Here is a 24,545-nt window from a genome sequence, read left to right as displayed (position 1 = left end):
TATTATTTTAGTCGTACAAAAACAGATTATTATAACATTATGTCATATACAGCAAACATATGTAATGTAGACTTGAAAATGTACAGTTTAATCATAATTTATGCAGCTTAGCATATAGAAATATAGACGTATCTATAAAGCATATAGAATTAGATATATATATCTATAATCTATAGATATATATAGGTGTGTGTGTGTTTGTGAGGTCCAAAAGACCTAGGTACAAACCTATCTTTGTGGGGACATTTTTTCTGTGCCTTGAAAGAGTTTTTTCCACAATTAAGACCTGGTTTTAGTTTAGGGTAAGGTTAAGGGTTAAGGTCAGGTAGGGAATGCCTTATGTCTATGATGTGTCCTCACAAATATATAAAAACAAGTTTGTATGTGTGTGTGTAAAGAAAGAAAGTAAAATGTTTGACAAGCTTAAATAAATGTTAATTCATTTAGTTAATTAAGCAATGTATATAAAAGAAGAAAAATCTTAAAATAAATGTAATTAGGCTTTAAATTACATGATTAGATTAATTCATTATTTCCAAGAGATGTTTGGTAAATTAATTGCATTTTATTAAAAAAATAATAATTTATAATTACAATAAATCTTAACTAAAACTTTGGTTATAAAAATGTGTGTGGGGACACAAAAAAAATCTCCTGCGACCCATCTGTGGGCCACGCCCCAGGCTTTGAGAACCTACTCCGTCAGTCAGGTGCAGCTGCTGTAGGTAATGACGTCACTGCGTGCGGAGGAGAAGGAGGAGCTCCTTTACATCTCGCGACAGTCTCCGCCTCACCATGACAACAACCCGGTTTTTTCCAGCTCTGCCGCCGAAGGAAACGTTCACCCGGATCCTGAAATAATGTTAATATTAATGTTAATAATAATGTAACAAAATACGTGTGTGAATTAGGTGAAAATGTTCACGTAAGAATCTGATATTTCACGCTTCGCAGAGTCTCCGTGGGTTTAATCTGCGTGACCGTCATCCTCCTCCTCATCATGGCTCAGCTTCAGCGCCAGCATCCTCCGCTGCGTCTCCCTCTTGTCCTCGTCCTGTCGTCGTCGTTGTTGTTGTTGTCCTCCGTCCAGCGCACGGACACTCGCTCCTCTCAGATATCCGACCTCAAATCAAAGATTTCCGGTGTGGAGGAGCTGCTGGAGGAGTTCCGCAAGCAGCTGCAGCAGGACCAGGCGTCGCACCGAGCGGGAGACGCCGCCGCCGCGGTGATTGACTCCTGCGCGGGGGACTTCGACGCCGCCGGCGAGCGGATCATCCGCGCCAGGGACTCCATCGAAAAGGGCGCCACCTTCCTGCTGGCGCCGGAGCGCGTGTTCACGTGGAGGGACTGTCTCCACGCGTGCTGCTCGCAGCCGCACTGCACCGTCGCGGTGGTTCAGGAGGAGCCGAGGCCGGAGCCCGGGGACGGGCTCTCCTGTTACCTGTTCAACTGCACCTACCGAGGCCGACACGTGTGCTCCTTCGCCCCGCAGCAGGGATTCAGCACGTACAGCAGGACCGTCAACAACAGCCAGGGACAGGGACACGGTGTCCTCCCTGCTGCTCCATCCAGAGGCTCCTCCAGGAGGCCCGGGGAGGAGGAGGCGACACAAGGTGAGACATGATGCTGCTCGTCATTTATGATCCAACAAATGTTGGGCTGCAACGATTATTCGATTAATCGGCTATTAATCGACTATTTTGATAGTCGATTAATCGGTAGGAGTGTTTCTATTCATAATTAAAATAAGATATTTCTGGTTTCTTTGCTCCATGTAACAAAGTTTTCAGTTTGTGGACAAAACAAGACATTTTATGGACCAAAGGAGTCGGGCTGCAATAATTAATCGCTTACTAATCCATTACCTAATCAACCATCAGCTAATGATTAATCAGTTTTAACGTTTTTCTCAATAGTTAAAACAACTTTCAGCTTCCTGAATATGAATATTTTCTGGTTTCTTTGCTCCGTGTAACAAAGAAACCATGAAAACCGAATTAATTTCCAGGTTTGATCAATATGTTTCGACATTTTTATGGACCAAACAAGGACTCGATTGTGAAAATAATCGTGATTTGTATTCATAAGAGAATGAATGAATGAATGAATGAAGGCTTTATTTCAAACATGTGAACATAATACACAAACAAGAAAACACTCAAAATTGTGAAATCATGACAAAAATGTGTTATCACGTGATAACTAGAAAATAATAGACAGATTGAAAGATTCTGAAAAGTATGATTAGTTGCAGATCTAAATGAATGAATGAGTGAATAAAGACTTCATTCACTCATTCACTCATACTAAAAAGTGAAATGTAGTGTTTTATGGACTCGTAGTAAATCATAAGTCATTTCCTGGAACAGTTATTGTGATCACAATCAGATGAAACTTTTCATAATACGATTTATTAGGGGAAAATAAAGACTGAATAAGATAAATTAAGAAATAAATTAAAATAATTAATAAACAAAAGAGTCTTCTTTTTAGAAAAAAGCATTTTTTTACTTAGAACTTTGTTTTCAGGTTCATAAAACAGACATAAAATTGATATAAACGTATGTTAGTAAATAAATGATGAGACTTCTGCTTCCCCTTTTTCTTTTACTTTGGGTCAAAGTTCGACGTTTATCAGGTGAAACCTCGTGGTTGTTTAGTTTTAACACTTTTAATTTCACGTTTTATTTCTCCTGTTACTAGGATTTATTGTTTTTGAAGTTTCACGTGGCATCACCTGTAAAAAACACTCCCATAATTCAGCAGTAGCTGCCAAACTCTTATCTGCTTCAACCTGAGTTAATGATTTGTCAGAACACAGAGAGCAGAAGCAGGTGTTTTCATGGCGTCTCCTCTCTTTATTTACTCATGAAGCCTCAAAGTCTGTCACAGAATGTGTTCGAAAAAGTCTACAACTTTGACTTTTTGACAGTTAATGGTTTGAAAATCACTGTTTTTTTGGTCAATGAAGCACTTTGTTCATAAAACAGCCTTATTTCCTGTTGTTTCAGCTTCTCTTATAAATTCTTTGCTTCAAAAGTTACAATTAATGGGAAAAAAACTATGAATCTAAACAATAATCTCTGGATTAATCAGGGAAGATTCATGGTTTTTAAGGGAATCTTAACCAGATGTAGAGATGTGTCATTATTTAATGTTTTAGCTCTAAAATAAAACTAATCATATGTAAAAATGTAAAAATCACCTTTTACTAAATGGACAAATTGATTGAAAATGTAAAAGATCACGCAGCTTTTGTTGAAATCTTCATATACAAAGAAACGGAATGATTGAATTATATTCCGGACAATATTAATGAAAAGGTTGAATGAGCTTAAAAGTGACGACGACGTTCTCAACTGTCTCGTTTGATTCTGTTTGAATGATTTCTTTGTTTCATGGAGCAAAGAAGCCTGAAAGTATTCACATTATAACTGTACTATAAGTGCGTGTGTCTTCTCTCAGACGGGGGGGACGAGCCTCCTCGCAGCGACGCGGGACAGGACGTGGTGATCCAGCTGCCCACAGACTGGGCCGTGCTGGACGGCCGGGACAGCGTGGACGACTACGGCATCGGCCGCTACGAGTGGACTCTGGTGAGAGGAGACACGGCCATTAACATGAAGGTGAGTGTGTGACTTCATACAAACATGTTGTGCGCTGTATGAATAAGCAGCAGGTGTCGGAGTCCAGTTACACGCGTGTGTGCGTGTGTGTGATTGTTGAGTTTCAACAGAGATAAGAGGAGCGTGTCCTCTGTCTGTCCACATCATTACAGGAGAACATGAACAAGAACCTGTTTAAATACAAACACTCACTTCTTCATGATCACGTTTCACTTTTGCAGTTTAAAAAAAAGCCTGTTTTTTTTTTAAAAAACAAAACCATTCATAACATACATTATCTCACACTGTCAAAAAGAATGGACCTAAGCAGCTGTTTAGTTGTAAATAAACAGTCACGACTGTTAGGTTACTTGTATTTGATGTTTGTAGGATTTTTATTAGCATTTATTTATTTATTTATTAGCATTATCAGCACAGTAACACAATCGGCTGATTTTTGGCTCTAAACTGAATCATTGGATGTCGGTAATCGCGTCATGTGACGCCCCCTCCCTGACTCCTGTGTCGCGCCCTCTACAGCTACTACTTTTTTGTTTATTTGCTGCAACATTAGTAGACAAAATGTCTTGTTCATTTCACGACAGAAAAGGCTAAATAAATAAATAAACCTCTGCAGGCAGGGAAAAACCTAGCTATTAATACTGGCATCAGTTATGGTCCATATATAATCATTAAAAAGTCAAATATCATGTGTACTTAGTAAAATCTGCGTGTGTTTTCATGTGTATCATTTGTTAGAGCGACTGTTTTCTTTCATTTTTGACTGTGTAAGTCATGAAATGTGCTTTATAAATCATATATATGTATATATATATATATATATATATATACACATTTATATGTATGTATATATAAAGATTATTGTTATTATTATTGTCTAAGTTAATCAGTTCGATGAGTTCAGCCTCTCGGTTAACCAGTGACATCTCTTTATTATTTGAACAGTCACCAAACACACACACACACACACACACACACACGCTAAACCACTCGTCACCATGGCAACGTCAAATGTGGTTTCCTAATGCATCGAGAAACCACAGGCGCTAATGCATGTTAACGAAGAAAATACAGAGAGAAAATCCCATTACGCTGAGTTAAAGAGAGATTATATAATAATGTTTATATAAGTGTTTATTAAGAAGAACATATATATGGATATTATGTCTATAAATGGTGACATGAGACGAGATATTTCTGTGATGACTTCACTGGTTTTTTTCACAGAATAACGCTTCCTTAATGTTGACACTTAATTATTTGTGTTATTTGTGTCAGGATTCGGCCGTATTTGTAGTCTATTTAATTATTTATAACACACGTAAATAACCTTTATTTAACATTAAAAAGCCAAAAAAATAAAACCGGTTTTAATCTGAAATGTTAAGATCATGTCATACAGATAATAAACGCTAGTTATTTTTATTTAAGAGTGTATTTTTTACTCTCACGCTTTGAGAAACACAAACAGCTTTATATCCATATATCCATATATATCTCATATAAAAACATACAGATTATATATATATATATATACAGATTATTTATAAACCATATTGTCCAGCCTTACAGAATTTAATTTATATCATGATGTATATTATTGATTACAAAGAGTATATTATGATATGATTTCTGTTGCCTTGTCTTAATTTGTTGTTTCATATAATAAAATGTGTATTAAAGGTGACTCATCCGGGATTATTGAAGATTAGCGGTCTGCAGGAGGGCGTGTACACGTTCCAGATGACGGTCACGGACACGGCGGGTCAGCAGAGCTCCGACAACGTCTCCGTCACCGTGCTGGCGCCCAAACACCAAGCAGAAGGTTGGTGTTTTTCCCGCGACTGAATCTTTAATCCAGGTTGTTGTCGTCGTTGACAGTCGTGCTGTGTGTGTGTGTGCGTGTGTGTGTGTGTGTGTGTGTGTGTGTCCACCCACAGTCTGCACCGGTCACTGCTCAAACTACCAGTTCAGGTGCGACGACGGCTGCTGCATCGACATCACGTACGCCTGCGACGGCAAGCAACACTGTCCGGATCGCTCCGACGAAGACTTCTGTCCCAACTGTGAGAGACGGTTATTTATTGGAGTTAAATGTTGTAAATAATGTACATATTTTGTCAGAAATTGAATATACTACCCATAGGTGTGTTTAATTTAGTGAATCATCACTTAAAATAAAGGTTATTTTAAGTTTTTATAGCTTTAGAATGAGGATTTTAATCCGTACGTTACGCAGGGGCCTTGCTGTGAGGCGGCCATTTTGTGCCGACGTGTTTTTCTGAGTGGACAAAGACGGAGACAAATCCACCGCAGTCTCACCATTAGATGTCACTATTTCTTACTCACTGGACCTGAAAGTGGTTTTAATTTAAGTTCGTCCAACGGCAGAGACAAGAGACACTCGAGACACGCCCACTTGAACGATCAGTGGGCGTGTTTTTATAAAGGAAGAGACATTTACTATGTGTTGTACTTCGTTAGTTGACAGCAGCAGGAAGACGGTGACTCACCCGGTGGACGGCGAGCAGGCCGAGGACGTGTCCATGCTCCAGAGCGGACCCAGGAAGACCAGTGAGACCGTGGTCCCCAGTCAGGACAGGACCAAGGTCGCTCCTCCTCAAAGTCCCAGTGAGACGAGGACTTCGGTCAGTCAAGGTACGAGAGCGTCTTTGAAAAGTTGCTGCTGTTTAGATGGAAAACACACACACGACACCTTTAATGTCCTCAGAGTTTGAATCGGTATGTAGAAAATGTATTATATTAAGTCATAAGTGTCTTCAAAGACTAAGGAAACGTGCAAATGAAAAGGACAGTTGTCAAAAGCAAGACTTGGTTTTGGGGGACAGTGTGAAGACAGACGTGTGTTATACAGGCTGCAGCAGCTGGCTTACAGATGAAGACGTGAAGTGAATGAAGAGTGTGAACCAATGAACACTACGAGGACGATGTAGGACGCGTGGAAGGACATTTGACCTGAGAGGAAAGTTCTGAATGAAGCATTTGTGACCAAGTCCAAGAGCAGAGAGATGGTTTTAGTGCATGAAGAAGCAGATGGAGCCGCTGTGAGCTGCCACTGAAGCCTCAGGGTCTCTGTCTCTCTCTCTGTCTCTGCCTGTCTCTCTCTCTGTCTCTGTGTTCCCACAGAAAACAGCTCCTTCTGTCAGAGCAGGAAACAAAGTAGCTCTGTCTCGCCTGACATCTGATCCCTCACTGAGCCTGAGACCAGACCTTTAACTCTGAGACTTTATACCTTGTCAAGCACAGACGAGACCTTGTTGTTCAGTACTACGTCGTGTTTTGTCACTGTGCTCCTCTCTAAGTACTAACTTTGTTTTTCCCCGATAATAATAATTGATCCAAATTGTTCTCCAGTAACATCTGCTGCGGCGGCGCCTCCTGGTGTAGATCCATGTGCCGCAGCTCCAGTCGTCGGACCGTGTAAAGGAACGTTCCCGCGCTGGTACTACGACCAAACCGCCGGAGAGTGCCAGCACTTCCTGTACGGAGGTTGCCAGGGCAACCACAACAACTTCCTGCAGAAATCGGACTGTGTCAGTGAATGTGTACAAAAAAGTGAGAATGACGATTGTTTTACTTTTCACTCTTTTACTGTGACTGCGACATAAAAAATGGAAATGTAAACAATAATAATTCATGTAAACAAACTCTCAGGTGCAGCTCTGAACCCAGCGACTGTGGCTCCGCCCATCACCAAGCAGACAGAGATAGGTCAGTTCATTTTTTTATAGATATAGATGGATGGATGGATAGATAGATAGATAGATAGATAGATAGATAATTAACTGAAGTTGTGTTTGTTATTTGTTTTTTTTTGTTGTTGCAGCTGCTCCTAAAATCTCCCAGAGTCAAACGGAGAACGATGATGTCCCCGTCTCTAAACCGTTTCCAGCCATAGGAGGACATCCTGTCCCCGAGTCCGGTCAGACCACGTTCTTCTGTCTCTGTCCAGTTCGTCCATAATCTGATCTGTAACAGAAACATAATCTGGTCTGTGCGTGTGTGACGTGCAGCCACTTCCTGTCAAAATATTTGATGGCAGTTTTGAAGATTTAAAAAAAAGATATATTATTTTAATCTATGAAATGTTTTCATTTTCTTTTATTTCATTGGTTCTTTCATTTCAGTTATTCTTATAAAATGAAGTTGAATAGACGTTTTTATATTATCTGTAATTTTTTTGTTATTCTTATGAAATACAATACACTTCTGCTATTTTTCATTTTAGTAGTTTAGTAGTACTGAAATAGTATAGATAAAATGTTTGTTATGTTTTCATGTTACTGTTGTTTTTAGTATATTAAAATTCATGTTTAATCATAATTTATTTTATTTATTAGTTATTATATATATATATATATATAGTTAGTTTTAGTTATCTTACATTTTAGTCGTTATTTCTAAAAAGTAAAAACAGACTTGTGTTTAGTTTTCCACAGCTGTGGTTAAACATCAGCAGTAACAGGAAGTAGCCGCACTTTGACACAGAACAAACATGTTTCCTGTAGAGAGACACGTGTAGTTTGTTTATTTTCCCGTTATTTCAGTTTTTGTCCACGTGTAATCGTCTGTCTCCGCTTCCCTCCCGCAGCTGCGATCCTTCCTCTGGCTCTGGGTCTCGTCATCACGGCGCTGCTGCTGCTCATGATCGGCTGTCGCCTCAGACTCGTCCGTCACAAGCTGAAGAAGGCGCGGCCTCTGACCACAGAGGAGTCCGACTACCTCATCAACGGCATGTACCTGTAGCCGCTCCGTGCGCGTGTCTGCGGCGGAACACGAGGCTCGACAGAGAGAGAGACTTTGAGCAACATGACTTCTTTTTGAATTTGCACTCTCAGTGTCTCGTCTCTAACCGACGCCGTGAAGAACCTTTTAAATCTGCTGCTGTTTCTGTCCAAAACAATCACACCGTCATGCTTATGTGGAGAAATATCAACACTGCTGTCCGTATTCTCCCCTCTGATGTCCGGGACACACACAAGAGGCTCTTTTTTATCATTTTATTAATAATGTTTTTTGGTTTTTTTTTGCTGCATATATAAAAACCTGTTGTATTTCTGCCACTGGGTGGCACTATTGCACCATATTTCACGCTGTGTACTAGTGCCTGCTGTTTTAAGTGTCCCAAAATAATAGGAAGCCATAGTGAATTCTCCTCACATCCCCTCACTCCTAAATGAATGTGTGATGCATGTGTTCATCCAGCAGTTAACACATGTTGGACTCACTGTACCTGTGTAGATGTGCTCCCTCCCAAGTGCTGTCTGTCCTGTCAGATTAAAGATTAAAGTTTATTATATATCAGAGATTATTTGTTTTTCTTCCGGAAGGATCGCATCCTTGGTGAAAATTGGCAAAAATGTATTTTTAAAATAAGGGGAATATGTAAAAATTGCTCAGTAGTAGTCCCCCGGTGGGACACATTATAAAATAAGTTGCACCAAATTTCACGAAACGGGCGTTAAACGTAACACGACGTTTTAAAAAAAAACAAAAAAAACAACAACAACAAAAAACTGGATAATTTCAGGCGGTATACTTATCTTTGACTTGGTAAGTTCCACTCCTCCCCTCTGCGTCGATATATTTGGAATGTTCCACTTTGTGTTTACGTCATGTTTCGAACGTCTGCACTGGCGGCCATCTTGTCACAGTCAAACTCTGGTGGAACCTGAGGTAAAGTCCGTGATCTGCACTCACGCAAATACTCGTAACTCGCTGAAATCTTGACATATTTACAAACGGTTTGGTTTCTTACAAACGTTATTAACGTGGCTATAATTCCGGATGCTTTAACATGTTGACATGACAGCTTTTCTCTTCGGAAAACGACTTAATCGTGTAGCTTAGTTGTGGATCACGGCTAGGCTACATTATTTAGCCTACTTGCGCAAGTTATCAAGGTTGATATTTTCCATGATATGGCTAGGTTTTACTAACCACAATAACGAAGTTAAGTTGAACGTGATTTCCAATCTGTTTGGTTTGTTAAAAACACCTTACATTGTGATTTCGACAGGAAATTGCTGACCTGTGAAGATGCCAGACGTGTGTGCAGCCTACGGATGCTCGAATCGCCGTTGTCTCAAAACGAGAACCCGTGGGATCACCTTTCACCTGTAGGATATTACAATATTATGATTTCTATCTAGGTTAATCGTTAGTTACTTAGTGGGAGTATGTACAATACACAGGAACAGCGGGGCTATGCAAGATTGTTGTTGATACAAGGCCTTTTAGAATCACTGAATGTTTCTGTTTTTAGTGTGGTTATCTTATTCTTAAATTACACAATTGCCCCATAAATATGATCATTTAGGTGTGTATTTGTGTCCTTACCCTTAATGTTAAAGGAAATACGGATTGCAAATGTTGACAATAATTTATATATCTGTGTACATTTCTCACTTTTTCAAGGTTTCCCAAAACCAGAGAGAGGAGGAGGAAGTGGGAAGTTGCCCTAAGAAGGGACAGTTTTGCCGCCTCTGACAGGACGCTGCTCTGCAGTGAGCACTTCAGGAGTGAGGACTTCGACAGGACGGGGCAGACTGTTCGGCTTAGAGATGGTGTCGTGCCAAGCATTTTCAATTTTCCAGCTCATCTCCAAAAGGTACGTGTGTATCATTAACCAACAATAATTTTACAGTGTATAAATATGTGATTAAATGTCACACTATAGTTACGGCACATTTTAGACACTCAAAACTTCTTCACTTATGTTTATTTTAGCCGGTAGCAACAAGAAGGACAACCACTTCTAGAAGAGTGGAAGGCGCCCTGCCTATGGACTTGATGCCTGACGTTGTGAGTATTTACATGTGGAATGTCACAAACTCATGAGAGCATCGTATGGCTTGTAATATTAAATCCTTTATCTTGGTGGTACCCAGAAAGGTCTATGATGGTGTTAGTAGTCTAAGATTAGAGGCCAACATTATTTGAGGTGGTGTGTCTTTCTCTGTCACTCATGCACTGGGATGAATAAACATGTGTGAACATTGAAACTACACCCAGGGACAGGCAACCTTTACATTTTTGTCCAGAGCCACTAAGTGTATTTTTGCCTTTTTATAAGAGACAAGCCTATACAATTTCTTAAAGGTATGCTGTTGTGTTTTCTGTTGGAGAATTGGAGAACCTAAAAATGTATTCAGGCTCACAGAATTGAAAATTGAAGATTGAATTGTGCAAAAGTAAGTTATTCGTTTACCTATTACTATTACTTATATATTTGTATATTTTGCCAAAACAACAGGAAGCCACTGGAGAGAGCAGTTTGAGCTGCAAGCAGCAGGCCACTGACCACTTACTGTATACATTGCCTGCTTGCCCTAAGGCTATAAAGGCCAAACTTGAAGAAGCCACCGCGATAGTGAGGAAACTGCAGCGGGAGAAGAGTAATGCCTTGAAGAGAGAAAAGAGGGTCAAGAACAATATGAAGGCTCTTCTGAGGATGAGGGAGCAAATTATCTTATTGGAATTAAATCTGCCTCCTGCGAAAAGTCTGTAACTCTCTCTCTCTCTCTCTCTCTCTCCCCCACACTCACACTCCCGTTACTTTATATTCTTTTTTGTTAATCCTTATCATTTAATAAATATTATTTATTATTATTGATTTCACAATGTTTTTTGGGTCATTTTTTTCTGTCCTTCAGTGTATACCTCCAGAGTAGTCTCGTTCTCTCTACAGGGTGTGGATTTCAACATGCAGCATTTCTTGATGTATATTTGTAAAGGGAAATCTTGCACCTTTTTATTGCAAATAAATGTCACTTTTATAAAAAGAATATTACTAATATACTCCAATTTGAATTATTACTTGTTTAAACTAAACATGTAATAATTAAAATTATTTCATTATATTAGTAATATTAAGTACTGTGTGTGTGTGTAGAAAATTGAACAAGTTATGGTTAATTAAAAAGTTCATGTACCACTACAACACATGGTATGGTTGAGCAAGCTGACTGTGACAAGATGGCTGCCGTTCGACTCTATTGGCCAGCAGCGCGGATCTACCCTTTATATATCTATGGTAACTACTGCTTAAATTTCATTGGCACATGTGTCGATGCTCTGTTCACACCTGCTGTTAACATCCGAGCTGAGTGATCCGATTATAGGTGTTCAGATTACACCTGCTGCTAATATGACGTCACTGCTCAACAGTAAACTATGGAGGACCGAAAGGGTCAAAATTAAATAAATACACCATTAAATAATTAATTAACTGTCATTAATCAATTAAATGTATTTAATTAATTAATGACATATTTAATTAATTATTTCATGGTCCGTGTTGCAGTGGATCATTCATTTATTTTATCTGTCAAACTCGCCCATCAAAGTCAGTGGGTGGGGCTAAGGTATTGAGTCTGATTCATTGCTTTGGTCTGAAGTAGCATGTATCTCTGCAGCCACGTATCCCAACATAGCAGCAGAGAAAAGAAATATAAACCTATAATAAATATTTTTATTTCCAGTCGTGGGACAGTTATATTAAAAGGCCATTCAGAGGGGTTTTGTGGTTTCTCTAGTTTATCATATGAATCCATATGCCATAAGGTCCATGTGGTCCAAATTTTGAAAAAAATGTCATACTTAAGTATGTAGTCCAAATTTTGAAAAAAATGTCATACTTTAGTATGTGGTCCAAATTTTGACAAAATGTCATACTTTAGTATGTGGTCCAAATTTTGAAAAATGTCATACTTAAGTATGTGGTCCAAATTTTGAAAAAAAAGTCATACTTTAGTATGTGGTCCAAATTTTGAAAAAAAGTCATACTTTAGTATGTGGTCCAAATTTTGAAAAGTCATACTTTAGTATGCTGTCGAAATTTTGACAAAAAGTCATACTTTAGTATGTGGTCCAAATCATACTTGAAATTTTGAAAAAGTCATACTTTAGTATGTGGTCCAAATCATGTGAAATTTTGAAAATGTCATACTTAAGTATGTGGTCCAAATTTTGAAAAATGTCATACTTTAGTATGTCGTCCAAATTTTGAAAAAATGTCATAAGTATGTCAAATTTTGAAAAATGTCATACTTTAGTATGTCCAAATTTTGTCATACTTTAGTATCCAAATTTTGAAAAATGTGTCGTCCAAATTTTGAAAAAAATGTCATACTTTAGTATGTCGTCCAAATTTTGACAAAAAAATCATACTTCATCATAAACCTGTTGCTCTTAAATTGTTAAAAACGTGATTTGCTCTGTTGTAATCTCACTTCAGATGGGTTTTTTTTAAAACACTTTTTTCAAAGGTAGGACATTATTTCTTTGCTGAAAAGCAGAATACAGCTCTGTACTAAACTTTAATATAATGTCTTCCAAATTGTGACAAAAAAGTGATATTTTAGTATGTCGTCCAAATTTTGACAAAAAAGTCATAGTATAATATGTCGTCTAAAATCAATCAAAAAAGTCATAGTATAATATGTCGTCTAAAATCAATCAAAAAAGTCATAGTATAGTATGTCGTCTAAAATCAATCAAAAAAGTCATAGTATAATATAAATCAATCAAAAATAGTATAGTATGTTGTCCAAAATCACTCAAAAAAGTCATAGTATAGTATGTCGTCCAAAATCGCTCAAAAAAGTCATAGTATAGTATGTCGTCCAAAATGTCATGTGTTATGTTACTTTTTCTTTAATCTCATCAGTTCAGTTATTGTTTGAATCCAGGTAAACGTATTGGTGACACATCTCATTAACAAGCCACACATTTGTTAATAAAGTTTGTCAGTGTTTATACTTTGACCACAGGGGTTCCTATTGTTGTATTGAACAGTCTTCTCTTTGTGCCATACTCTCACAGCGACCTTCAGTCTTCATCCTTCAAAATCCTGTCAGTGAACGTTTAAGTCCAAGCGAACGCTTGTGCCGTTTGTTACAAGCTGAAGGACGTGCTTCATGAAAACCTTTAGCGAATGGTCGTACAGAATCCAGATTACCATGTGGTGTTCTCAAGAATTAGAATTAATCCCTGACAGCCCCAAGAAGAAAAGTCAGACAAAAACATAAGCATCTCTTTATTTCCATATGCCATTCCATAATCTGTGAAAGCCAAACATAATCCATCACTTCTAATCACCCAAAAATAAGATGTACTTTTTTTCTTTTCTTATTTTTTTAAATGCATGTAGGTTTTTCATCATTATTATGATTATTGTTATTTCATGAAAACACACATTCATTTGCTTAATAATGTTGGAGAATATTTTGGCAAAGCAAGTGACTTCTTTTTTTTTTTATTATTATTTCCTCTTCTTCTACACCCATTTACTTTTACCAGTCACCAGAAAAGAGTCTGCACGACTAGTTGTTGTTAGTGGTGAGAAACCAGCGGCAGAAAAAGCAGCACATGGACACATGGGAAGCGCAGCCTGGTGTGTGTGTGTGTGTGTGTCAGTGTTATTAGTGCTTTGCTCTCTTTGGAGTAAAATGCTCAGTGTGTTTTCAAATGCATGTTCTACGTGTGCGGGAAGCTGCAGAGTGACGCATGTGAGAGTGTGTTCCTAATACTGCTGGTCAGGGAAGAAAGCTAACGCGTTAGCCGAGAAGTGAAATGATCATTCCTTACACACTCACTCACTCGCTCACAAAAAAAAAGAAGAAAGAAATCCCAGGCTTTTCCTCGTCGTCAATGTCCAGCACGTCCCCTCCTCTACATTCAGCGCTGATGCTACCGAACATGTAAATGTCTCTGTAAAAATGGCAGGCGGATGAAATAAAACAAAACAAACCAAAAAAAAAAAAAAAACAACCCTTAAATCCTACGGTTCAAAAGAAAAACAAACAAAAACAATGCACGCCTGATAGGAAAATCAAAACTCCCTCTGTCCCGAATTTTCTGTGCCGAGCTTCAAGCAGGTCTGTCTTCACACGCCGCCGCCGCCGCCGCCGCCACCATTAGTGTGGTTCTTCCAGTCCATCATCGTTAAGACGTGAACAAAAAAGAGCATGGTTTTTTTTTTTCCGCTTTGAATGTGATGTCACGTTCTCTCCAGGGTTCAAACTTAAAGGTGGATTATGGACGTTCTTCCTCTTCAAAGTTCATCCCTGCGAGAAACGGGAACAACCAGAGACGTTAATGTGACGAGGAGGAGGAGAAGGAGGAGGAGAAGAAGAGAAACACACATGGTGTTAGAATCACATGCAAAAATGTCACGCAGGGTTCCCACACCGTGGCTGAAACATCAAATTCAAGGACTTTTCAAGGACCAGTTCTCCTCAAATTCAAGGACTGAGAGCACGTCCAGACGCTTTTCAAAAAGCCCCGTAAAGACGCCGTCAAATCGCTGTAGTACATATGCCAGGACTGTAAGTGGCGCTGTAACGCTACACCAAAAAAGAGAGAAGAAGACGTTTTTACACATTAAAGATGCAATAACAGAGACACGAGTGAACCGAGCCAGGGGAAAGAAAGGGAAATAATGACTCTTAATTTATGTTTACGCGCCGTTTCCACGGTGTTTGGGAAAGCCAGTCTTTTTATACTTTTCTCTGACAGGAATTTTCATTGACTTTACTCGCTCACTGCTCTGCATAGAGAAAGACAGTGGACAGTGTCCACGACACCGTGAGCAATTACGACTCCCAGTCTACGAACATCAAGCAACGCAGGGCATGAAACAGTAGGTGGCGACATTTACCCAAATATCAACTTCACAAACTTCCTGCACTTTCAATGACGCCATGTCTATTTAAGGGCAATTTTCAAAAACTTTTAAAAGGGTCTTGCAGGTGTTTTTTTCCCCCAAACTCACAAACTTTCAAGGATTTCAAGGACCCGTGGGAACCCTGGTCACAATAAAATGCAAAAAGATAAATTGTATGTATGTGTTGATATTGACAGACATTTTTTCCACATCTCACAGAGAAGAAGATCAAACTCAATAATAATAATAATAATAATAATGATAATAATAATACTCAGGCAAAAATGGTGATTAATGTCTGATTAGAATCCAAATGAATTATATTCATGCTCTGAAAACCAAGCACATGTCCTCGCACTTCACTCACTTGTTTTGTGTTGGACGTCAAATTTCATTAGTCAGGCAGGTTTTATGTCAACCAATTTCAGACAAACATCTTGTTTCCACGTTGGTTTTCTGTTTCTTTAAAGTGTTTGCATTACCATGGCAACATCTGCCGTGTTCCTAAACCCCTCCCCTCAGTGGTTATTGGTCAGTAATTTGCCCCAATGTACATGCGTACATCCTTTACAGTTCCAAAACAGGTAAAAAAAAAAAAAATTATTAGCTAAGAACATATTTAATTAAATTTTGATTATTTTCAATTATTTTCTCCATTAATCGATTAGTTGTTTTGTCCATAAATGTCAGAAAATGTTGAAAAATTGTTTCCCAAACCTTGAAATTGTGATATCAAGGTTCAAAAGTCTTGTTTTATCCACAAACTAAAATAGTTTTAATGATTTATTTGTAAAACTGGAGCAAAGAAACTAGAAAATATTCACATTTAAGAGGCTTAATTATTAAAAGAAAACACACTCTGAACTACTGATTATCACAATATTTGACCATTAATTTATTAACTTATCAATCTTTGCAGCCATAAATGATACAATAAATAACCTTGTTCAGTTAATTGTGCACTTCATTAATGTCCTTTTGTGAAATAAATACATTTAAGTTGAATAGTTTTTATATAAATGATATGTTTGTCTGTATTTCTTTGAAACATCCCCTAATATTTACAATGTAAAAATGGCGCTAGAGCCCATTAAAACATGCATGAAGCCTACATTTATTAATAATTATAATTAATAAAATATAATTAATAATTAATAAATTTGTAATTAATAAATATAATTAATAAATCAATAGCTATATTGATAGTTATGTAGCTCTCATTTGATTTTCCACCAAAACAAGGCAGTAAAACAATAATAGCCTTCCATGTTGCAGCTGCCGTGCGCTGAACACTAGAGGGCAGTACATGGAATTTAAACCCAGTGGAAACAAGGTGTCAAGGGGTTAAAAACAAATAAAAAATAATAAGGAGATGGAGGAAACGTGCAGCTTGCTGGTTTGGCGTGGAGGAGGCGACAAAGTGCCGGCCACCCGCTCCACGCCACACCGTCGTTTCACCTTTGCCACTGTGAGAAGCAGAGAGAGGGAGGAGAGGGAGAAGGAAGTCACTTCCACCTGGACCACTGCTTTTCTTTGTCTGTTAAAGGCACATAAATCACCCCCATCAAGGTCTTCATTTTGGTGCTGCCGTCGTCCAGCTTGTCGTACTGCTCCAGCATCTGGTTTCCTCCCGCCGGGCCCACGGGCAGAATGAGCCGACCGCCGGGTTTCAGCTGCTCCAAAAGCTGGAGGCGAGGGCGGATAATAAAGTGATTTAGATCATCTGAACGTTATTAAGAAGGAGGTTTTCAGAGAGACTCACAGCTGGGGGGACGGTGGCTGCTGCCGCGCCAACATGAATGGCATCATACGGCGCCTCCTCCACGTAGCCCAGTCTCCCGTCTCCCACTGAAAACACACAGGATATATATATATATATCACATTACAGCAAAGGAAACGCGGGTAAATCCTTGGATAAAATGAAATTGGGACCACAGGGACGTTAAAGGAACCCGGCGAATCAGCGTCTCTGTCACCAGAAAGTCGGGAAAACTGCCTGTACATAGTTTCCATTTATTTTTGGGTCTGTTTTTGGACAAAGACTCAAACAGATGTGAGTTTAAATGTGTTCAATACTGTTCAAATTCCAAATTTATGTACAACTACAGTGTTTTTTCCTCAATAAAACTTTGTTTTTCTTCATTTTTAATTGCTAATACACTATTTTAACATGCAGTAAATTGTAAGTAAGTGCCATATATTGAAGTTATTCTTTAAAAATGGGCAAAAGCACAAAGTTTGCTTAAATGTTCACATTTAAGAAGGAGAAAAATTTGTATTATTGTTTTAATAATTTAAATTATGTTCTTCACATAACAACAAGTCACTACACTACTTTAATCCTTAAGCAGTTAAGTAACAATATTTTTACTTAAGCAGTAGTTTTTTGTTTAGTGTAGAAACACTGTGTATTTGAATTGCAGCATTAAAAAAAACAGCAACCCTAACCTTAATATCTTTCATATTCTCTTACATATATATACTCTTTTGGGTTGTATTTTATTTTACTACATTAAAATGCATTAAATATGACATGGGATGTGTGTAGCAGCATCCAGAAAATGACAAAAATGACTTGTAAACAACACAAAATATAATATTACAGCTTTGTCAAGACAACGTAGCTGCAAAGTTTAAGACATATTAAAAGATGCACATTTTTTTACTATATAGGCATTAAATTGTCCTCTATTTTAAGAGGACGACAAAACAACAAGTGGATGAAATACCTGTCATATTTTCATTAATGACAGCGTTACCTGTTAGCTTGACTCGGCCTGATGTGATCAAACTTGGGTCGTCTTTCTTCACATTGTTTACAGAATCGTCCACCAGCTCCTGGATGTGATCGATTCCTATTACTTTCCCTTTAGGTCCGACCTGTGACGTGTGCGAGGAGAGAAGAAGCGCATACATCTGAGGAATTTTTATCTCTTATCTTAAATATCGACTACTGCCAACACAGAGAAGTCGTATAGTAATGTGTTTACTCGTCACGTGTGTCTGTGTGTGTGTGTGTGTGTCTGTCTGTCTCACCATTCGTGCAAAGCAGACAGACAGGATTCCGCTGCCGGAGCCGACGTCCAGAGCTTTGGCTCCGTCGTACAGCTGGTCATGTAGAAGCTCCAGGGCGTAGGCATGCTGGGTAAAAGAGGAGAGGTCAACAAGGTCAATTCATCCTTTATTAAGCCCATTAGCTCAACACGTTCTGAGCCCTGCAGCCACTAAATAAATCATTTGATTCCGAGGGAAACAATATGAGACATGTTTGTCTGGCTGCTTGTCGTCGTCTTTATTTACTGGGTGATTGAATGGGAGCAAAAACTAAATGTGACTCATCAGCACGACAATATACGAGCAATAAATGGATATTATATCTATATCATGACGAGATGAAGATAAGATATGGTCTTTTTTTGGATATCGTCATATCGTGATACAGTATCTGTGATGACTTTTACTGGTTTTAAAATGCACTGATAATCATCATATTAAATATTCAAAATTATAAATACATGGAATCAACAAAATGATACTTTAAAAGGCCACTTAATAACACTGCTTTAATATTAAGCCTAAAACTTGACCATATTTATAGTCAATTTCATTGTTTTTGACTGATATCCGTCATTTAAGACAAAGAAATAAACCAGGTATTATCGGTAATGAAAGGTAATAACTATATTTTTTAAATATTTTAAGCATGTAAAAAAAACTATAACCTAACTATATATATATATATATATATATATATATATATATATATATATATATATATATATATATATACATACATACATATGTATCCTTAAAACATTCCGGTATTATTTATAAAGACGTATCGTCCAGCCTCACTGATGAGGTGCACAAGTGTCTGCGAGTCTTCAGAGTCTTACCATGTGAGGAGCGCTGATGGTTGCTTGATAACCTTTGTGTTAAAGAGACAGACACAGATTTTTAGTTTTAGTTCACCCCCCCCTCACTTCACATGGATTATAATCTGAGACTGAATTATACACGTACCTATTGACTGTGGCGAGTCCATGTATGGATTACACCTAGAGAAATGGGCTCGGTCTGTCGCCAGCATGACTTCGTAAACCTTGTCGGATTTAATAATGCCATTTTCTGTGGACGCAAAAAAAAGAGAGAGAGGCCGTGTCACTTTGTGTTGTAGAAACAGGGATGAATAAATAGATATAGATTATGATAATCCTTCATTAGTCTCATGGAGACACTAATGAATCATTAGCAGCACTGACAGTAAAAGTGTGAAGGTAATAGGGAAAATACAGACGAATATTAAATATCTTCTAGCAGGTAAAAACAATATGTCTAAATATACAATGGGGATAGGAAATAATCCATGGATATTCAAAATTACACAACTAAATACTAGAATTGAGGGCAGAAACAATTATTGATCGATTACTAAATGAATTACTATTTTATTAATCAGCTTCCTAAATTCTTTCTTTTCTTTGCTCTACAAAACAAATAAATCATTAAGACTTTAAATCATTTTTTGGCTTGTGGACAAAACAAGACATGAATTTAATGTTTGGGACACAACGATCAACATTTTAAAAGGGGAAAATAAATAATTCATGAATCAAGAGACTCATTGGGAGATAAATAAATTATGAAAAACATCATTACTTGCAGCCCTAACTACAATTCATTTCTGTTCGAGAAGACTTTCAATATAGGACATAATGTGTCTCCAACCAAGACTATGTCTTCTGTGCAGTTATTAGGACAATACCTATACCTCCAGTATAGGTAGTTGACTATATAAAAATAAAAATAAACAGTATGAGTCTGAATGACTAATTCTGAAGGATGAAATAAAGTCTGTGGTACACTGATTTAATGTATTCCGTGTGAAGAAATTGTTTTTCTACATTTTTAAATACTTTGGATTTGACATAAACAGACATTCATCTATGTTTTATTCCAATAAATATGTATTTTTATGCATATTACTGGCATGACCAAGTTCCCACAGAGCTACACGTGCATATTAAAAACGATAGAAAAGTGCCAACGCTTGTAGACAACTTGGACATGGAAGAATAAAAACCATAAAAACAAAAAAAAAGCCCTGCACAAATACTAGTGTCTTCAGAATAATCCTTTTCCAACAGGCTTCTGCCAAAGGCAGGAAACGCCAGCGACAGCCGGTGCTGCTCCCGTTACAGACTATACCCTCACCCTCACAGCTATGCAGCATTGCGTTGGGATACATTACCGATATAAACCCACAGCCAGATGGACACCTACAAGTGATTCCTCCAGAAATGAAAATAAACCTCACTGGCAGCTTTCAAGCTGTTTTCTCCCATTTGAAAACCATCCTCAGATTTAAGCAAAGCCTGAGGAGATCACGAGGTGTTGAAATAAAAAGCAACTGAGAGAATAATTATATTATAATGACTCTGAAAAGACTGGTTGTGAGTTGTGGTCAGGAGGACAGTGTCATGAATTAGCATGCATCCTGTGTGTGACCTGCTTTAACCCAGCAAATGCAGGTTCACGGGTCAATTTAAGCCATTTAAGTCTCTGAATGGTGGGGACAGCATACAACAAAAACAACCAATTATTGAATATAATCATCAGGTTTTTATTAAAGTGGGCGGCGCTTTTCCATTATACAGTTCTAGCTCGGCTCTACTCGTTTTGTTGCTTTTCCATTAGTGACAGTACCTGGTGCTTTTTTTAGTACCTGCTGTGGCGAGGTTCCAAGAGAGCTGAGTCGATACTAAAATGTGACGTCTACAGACTGCGTCTGGCGTCCGACACAAGAATCAAACAAAACAATGCCCAAACGTAGATCAGTTAAACATACTTTAATATTATGGAATAATTGTTATTTTAGTCTTGACCAGACTAGACGCTCATTGGCCCCCACATCATTTGAGTTTGTGACCCCTGTTTTAATCATTTTATATATATATTAGTTTTCATTCTACCAAGTGAATTTTTTATTTTATTGTATTCTATTACATCATATTTTATGATGGGCGTATTTTCATTTCCTATCTGTGGCATCATTATTTTTTATTCTACTGTGTAAAGCACTTTGAGCTGCATTTATTGTATGAAAGGTGCAGTACAAATAAAAATAAAGGTTCAATGTGTAAAATGTGCTTTTGGTTTGTCTCAAATAGGACAAGACCGGTCACAGAGTCTCCAGACCAAAACGCTTGCCTGCTGCTACTCATGACTGCACAGAATATAAATAGCCCTGCTGGATATTTTATATTGAAGTTGGACGTGCATGATAAGAGTCTAGAAGCATCTGAAGATCATTTTTCCTCTGTGAGAGAAAACTCACAGGTCTGAGAGTTGTTAACACAACCTGATTTCAGGGTGGCATTGATGGCATGTGGACTTTAACACCACAGTACAGCCGTCCATGTACAGTGGACCTGTCACAGACTGAGTCACAGCTCTTTTTTAGGCCCTTCACTGACGCCTGAATAAACACCAAACCACCGGTGTGTGACACAGCAAATCACAGCTAGCCCACCAAAAAAAGAAACATGCACCGCAGAGGGCAGCCTCATGCCAGAATAGTTTACAGCTTGTGCAAACTGAAAGCTATTTGAGGCTGAGGCTACTTCATTTAAAGATAGATAGATAGAACTATTTTGATAATCGATGAATCACTTTGTGCTTTTCCAGTCATTAAAACAAGATTTCTGCCTTTAAACGTGAATGTTTGCCCCATATGAAGAAGAAGAAAAAAGTCGAGCAAACTGCATCATTTTGGTCTATGGACAAAAAATGATTTGTCGATTCATTGAGAAAATAATGGATAGATTAACCAGATACATTTCTGACAAAATAAAAATACTCCTGGTTTAACATATTGATATGCTGTTCTGATAGATACATTTTACACCAACAAAATAAAACAGCTATAGTTTAATACACCAAAATAAACAAAATAAAATACCTAGTTTAACACACTTGAATGCCGTTTTGATGGGTTAAATTTACCTACCATAATGAAATACCTCATTTTAGACAGTGATATCCTGTTCTGATGACATCATAAAATACCTATAGTTCAACACACTGATATGCTAATACGGTGGGTACATTAGTACAATGACATAATATAGTACCTACATAACACACTGATTAATACCCTGTGTGTGGTTCTGACGGATTGTCAGAGTCATTCACACCGGGCTGAAGTGAATGATGCAGGGTATAGATATCAATGAGGGTGGGCAGGGCACCTAGCAGCAGCGCGGCTAACGCTAGCTAGCTACAGCGTCCCAAATGACGCACATATTGCTAGCAGGCTAGGGCTGAGCTAACCCGAAAAGCTGCACAAACACTCTGCGACATACATCAACTATATGGTGGTGTGATTTTTTGTTTGTTTTTTTAAAAAAAGCAGGTGGTATGCCACCGACTACAGAGGCATGCGGCTCTTCTAGGGCGTCCGCGTGGTTTGGCAGAGGGGTGGAGAGAGCGCTAACGCTGGATCAACAACAACATACTACACACAGCATAGCAACCGGCTAGCCAGCTAGCGGCTAGCTCGCCCCTGCTGCCGCGGCTGCGTTTTCACCGAAGCCCAGTGAACTTCACCCGTTTACGGACGCCGTGCACAAACGAGCGCGTTGGACTCACTGCGGAGGTTGTTGACGAGCTCTGCGTGGCTGGCTCCTCCGGATTTCCACGCCATTATCAAGCAGACTTTGCGGAGTAAGTAGACGGCAGCTGTCAATGCCGCGCCTGCGCCGACGGTTTTACCGAGGAAGCTGACAACCTCCAGAGGAGACGGCGGAGCAGCAGCGGGCACGTCACCGGGCATCCAGAGGTGGTTTCACTGCGGGGACACTGTGCCACAACGCGGAGACATGCTACAGAGGACACTGGGGAAATTCAGACATCTACAAGTTGTCCATTTTATCTCACTTTCTGTTGAAATGACATCACCACTTAAAAGGAAAAAGACTTGAAGCCCATAGGTGCAGTCACAGATTAGGGCCAGCGACACCGGTGGTGGCCGCTGGGTGGCGTAAAGTACCTCTCTTATAGTGGTCTTATTATGGGGGAAAACCGTTAATTATGTGTCTACTGAACATGTGAGAAGACGTTTGTCTATGTCTATTAAACGTTGAACTGTCATACGTCATTACATCATGTCGTCATGATGTGTAATTTGACAAAGTGTCATTATGATGTGTGTTATGGTGTGTTGTCTTGATGTGCAGTTTGACATAAACACATATTAAACACTAAACATTGTCCATATAATAGTTTTAGCTGGGATTTTTTGTTTAGCTTCTTGTTTGCATTTAAGAATGTGAAATTTCTAGGCAGAGAAAACTTAAATGAGTTATTGTCAAATTAAAATGTATGTAAATGTACTTTTTTTATAAAGACCTAAATATAAGAGTTGCATCATTTATAGAGGGAAAATAATAATATCATTTATAGTATCGTAAGTAAAGGAATGGTTGTGTTTTATGCGACTGTGAATAATATATTACTGTTACATTGCATTACTATTACATTATTATTTATATAGAGCTTGATAAACATGAAATTGTAGTGTAAAAAGTAGTTAATCCTTGGCTTTTAAAGCACATTCCATGCCATGTCATAATAATAATAATATGCTTGTATATTGTGGACCTTTAGCCATAAATTGAAAAAACCCTATAACAAATGGGGGACAGTGGGGGAACATGAGGGGTTTTCTGTTTTGTTCATTTCTATTTTTATATTTTTTATTTTATTTTTTTTTCTACAAGTGCTTTTATTTAATTTAGGACATTTTAATGTGTGCTGAGAGTCTCGAGAGGAAATTTTATTATGATTGCATAATAATAATAAAGAATCTTGAATCTTGAATCTTCTCCTCTAACAGCAGAGGGCGCCCTCAGCCCAGTAAAGATTTTTTTTAACCAGTTTTCAGAACTGAAGCTTTTATTTTTGCATAATCTCTGATTAATTAGATGAAAACAGTGAACCTGCTGGTTTAAAAATGGTTAATCCAGTAGTTTACACAAAAGGTTTGAGACTCAACGGTAGATTATTTGTCAATAAAACCAAAAATGTTCACTGCTTAATCCAACCATAGACCTGTTAAATATCAATGGTTTCAAAGTAACATACTGTATATATAACACATCCTGTTGTTTTTTACTGTTTTATTTATAATTCATGATTATAAAATGAATATTATAACTGTCTCCTTTAA

The 24,545-nt window shown here is 38.1% G+C and overlaps 3 protein-coding genes across 6 annotated transcripts; 2 read left to right on the top strand and 1 right to left on the bottom strand.

Moving 5' to 3' along the window:
- Window positions 1–718: 718 nt before the first annotated feature.
- lrp11 (low density lipoprotein receptor-related protein 11) lies at window positions 719–8,953 on the top strand. 2 transcript variants are annotated; one of them, XM_044049554.1, is made up of 9 exons: window positions 719–1,613; window positions 3,466–3,626; window positions 5,310–5,451; window positions 5,567–5,692; window positions 6,111–6,284; window positions 7,002–7,202; window positions 7,302–7,358; window positions 7,474–7,569; window positions 8,239–8,953. In XM_044049554.1, the coding sequence occupies exons 1-9, from the start codon at window positions 1,001–1,003 to the stop codon at window positions 8,391–8,393; spliced, it is 1,725 nt and encodes a 574-aa protein (XP_043905489.1). In that variant the 5' UTR covers window positions 719–1,000; the 3' UTR covers window positions 8,394–8,953. The 2 variants fall into 2 exon arrangements, with proteins under 2 accessions (XP_043905489.1, XP_043905488.1); XM_044049553.1 differs by having other exon boundaries at window positions 6,999–7,202.
- Window positions 8,954–9,250: 297 nt separating this feature from the next.
- On the top strand, window positions 9,251–11,180 carry LOC122784328 (THAP domain-containing protein 6-like). The gene is made up of 5 exons (XM_044049555.1): window positions 9,251–9,323; window positions 9,667–9,766; window positions 10,065–10,257; window positions 10,377–10,451; window positions 10,903–11,180. The coding sequence occupies exons 2-5, from the start codon at window positions 9,687–9,689 to the stop codon at window positions 11,155–11,157; spliced, it is 603 nt and encodes a 200-aa protein (XP_043905490.1). The 5' UTR covers window positions 9,251–9,323; window positions 9,667–9,686; the 3' UTR covers window positions 11,158–11,180.
- Window positions 11,181–13,669: 2,489 nt separating this feature from the next.
- Window positions 13,670–23,325, bottom strand: pcmt (protein-L-isoaspartate (D-aspartate) O-methyltransferase). Of its 3 annotated transcripts, none has more exons than XM_044049647.1 (8): window positions 22,967–23,325; window positions 19,340–19,444; window positions 19,213–19,244; window positions 18,353–18,457; window positions 18,076–18,196; window positions 17,078–17,163; window positions 16,875–17,000; window positions 13,670–14,716 (listed from the first exon to the last, which is right to left on the bottom strand). In XM_044049647.1, exons 1-8 carry the CDS (start codon window positions 23,148–23,150, stop codon window positions 14,711–14,713), a joined length of 765 nt encoding a protein of 254 aa, XP_043905582.1. In that variant the 5' UTR covers window positions 23,151–23,325; the 3' UTR covers window positions 13,670–14,710. The 3 variants fall into 3 exon arrangements, with proteins under 3 accessions (XP_043905582.1, XP_043905581.1, XP_043905580.1); XM_044049646.1 differs by having other exon boundaries at window positions 16,774–17,000; window positions 22,967–23,324; XM_044049645.1 differs by having other exon boundaries at window positions 16,831–17,000; window positions 22,967–23,323.
- Window positions 23,326–24,545: the final 1,220 nt, after the last annotated feature.

This window comes from Solea senegalensis, linkage group LG17 (assembly GCF_019176455.1).
Source record: "Solea senegalensis isolate Sse05_10M linkage group LG17, IFAPA_SoseM_1, whole genome shotgun sequence".
In the NCBI taxonomy this organism is placed as follows: Eukaryota; Metazoa; Chordata; class Actinopteri; order Pleuronectiformes; family Soleidae; genus Solea; species Solea senegalensis.
This window is presented reverse-complemented; position numbering and strand designations above follow the sequence as displayed.

Coding starts and splice junctions, on each gene's coding strand:
- lrp11 (XM_044049553.1), top strand. CDS start 1,001: ATGGCTCAGCTTCAGCGCCAGCATCCTCCGCTGCGTCTCCCTCTTGTC. Junction 7,359..7,473: donor CACCAAGCAGACAGAGATAG/GTCAGTTCATTT, acceptor TTGTTGTTGCAG/CTGCTCCTAAAATCTCCCAG. Junction 7,570..8,238: donor ACATCCTGTCCCCGAGTCCG/GTCAGACCACGT, acceptor TCCCTCCCGCAG/CTGCGATCCTTCCTCTGGCT.
- pcmt (XM_044049645.1), bottom strand. CDS start 23,150: ATGCCCGGTGACGTGCCCGCTGCTGCTCCGCCGTCTCCTCTGGAGGTT. Junction 19,445..22,966: donor GCTCGTCAACAACCTCCGCA/GTGAGTCCAACG, acceptor TTGCGTCCACAG/AAAATGGCATTATTAAATCC. Junction 18,197..18,352: donor CTGTCTGCTTTGCACGAATG/GTGAGACAGACA, acceptor CACACGTCACAG/GTCGGACCTAAAGGGAAAGT.
- LOC122784328 (XM_044049555.1), top strand. CDS start 9,687: ATGCCAGACGTGTGTGCAGCCTACGGATGCTCGAATCGCCGTTGTCTC. Junction 10,258..10,376: donor TTCCAGCTCATCTCCAAAAG/GTACGTGTGTAT, acceptor TGTTTATTTTAG/CCGGTAGCAACAAGAAGGAC. Junction 10,452..10,902: donor TGGACTTGATGCCTGACGTT/GTGAGTATTTAC, acceptor CCAAAACAACAG/GAAGCCACTGGAGAGAGCAG.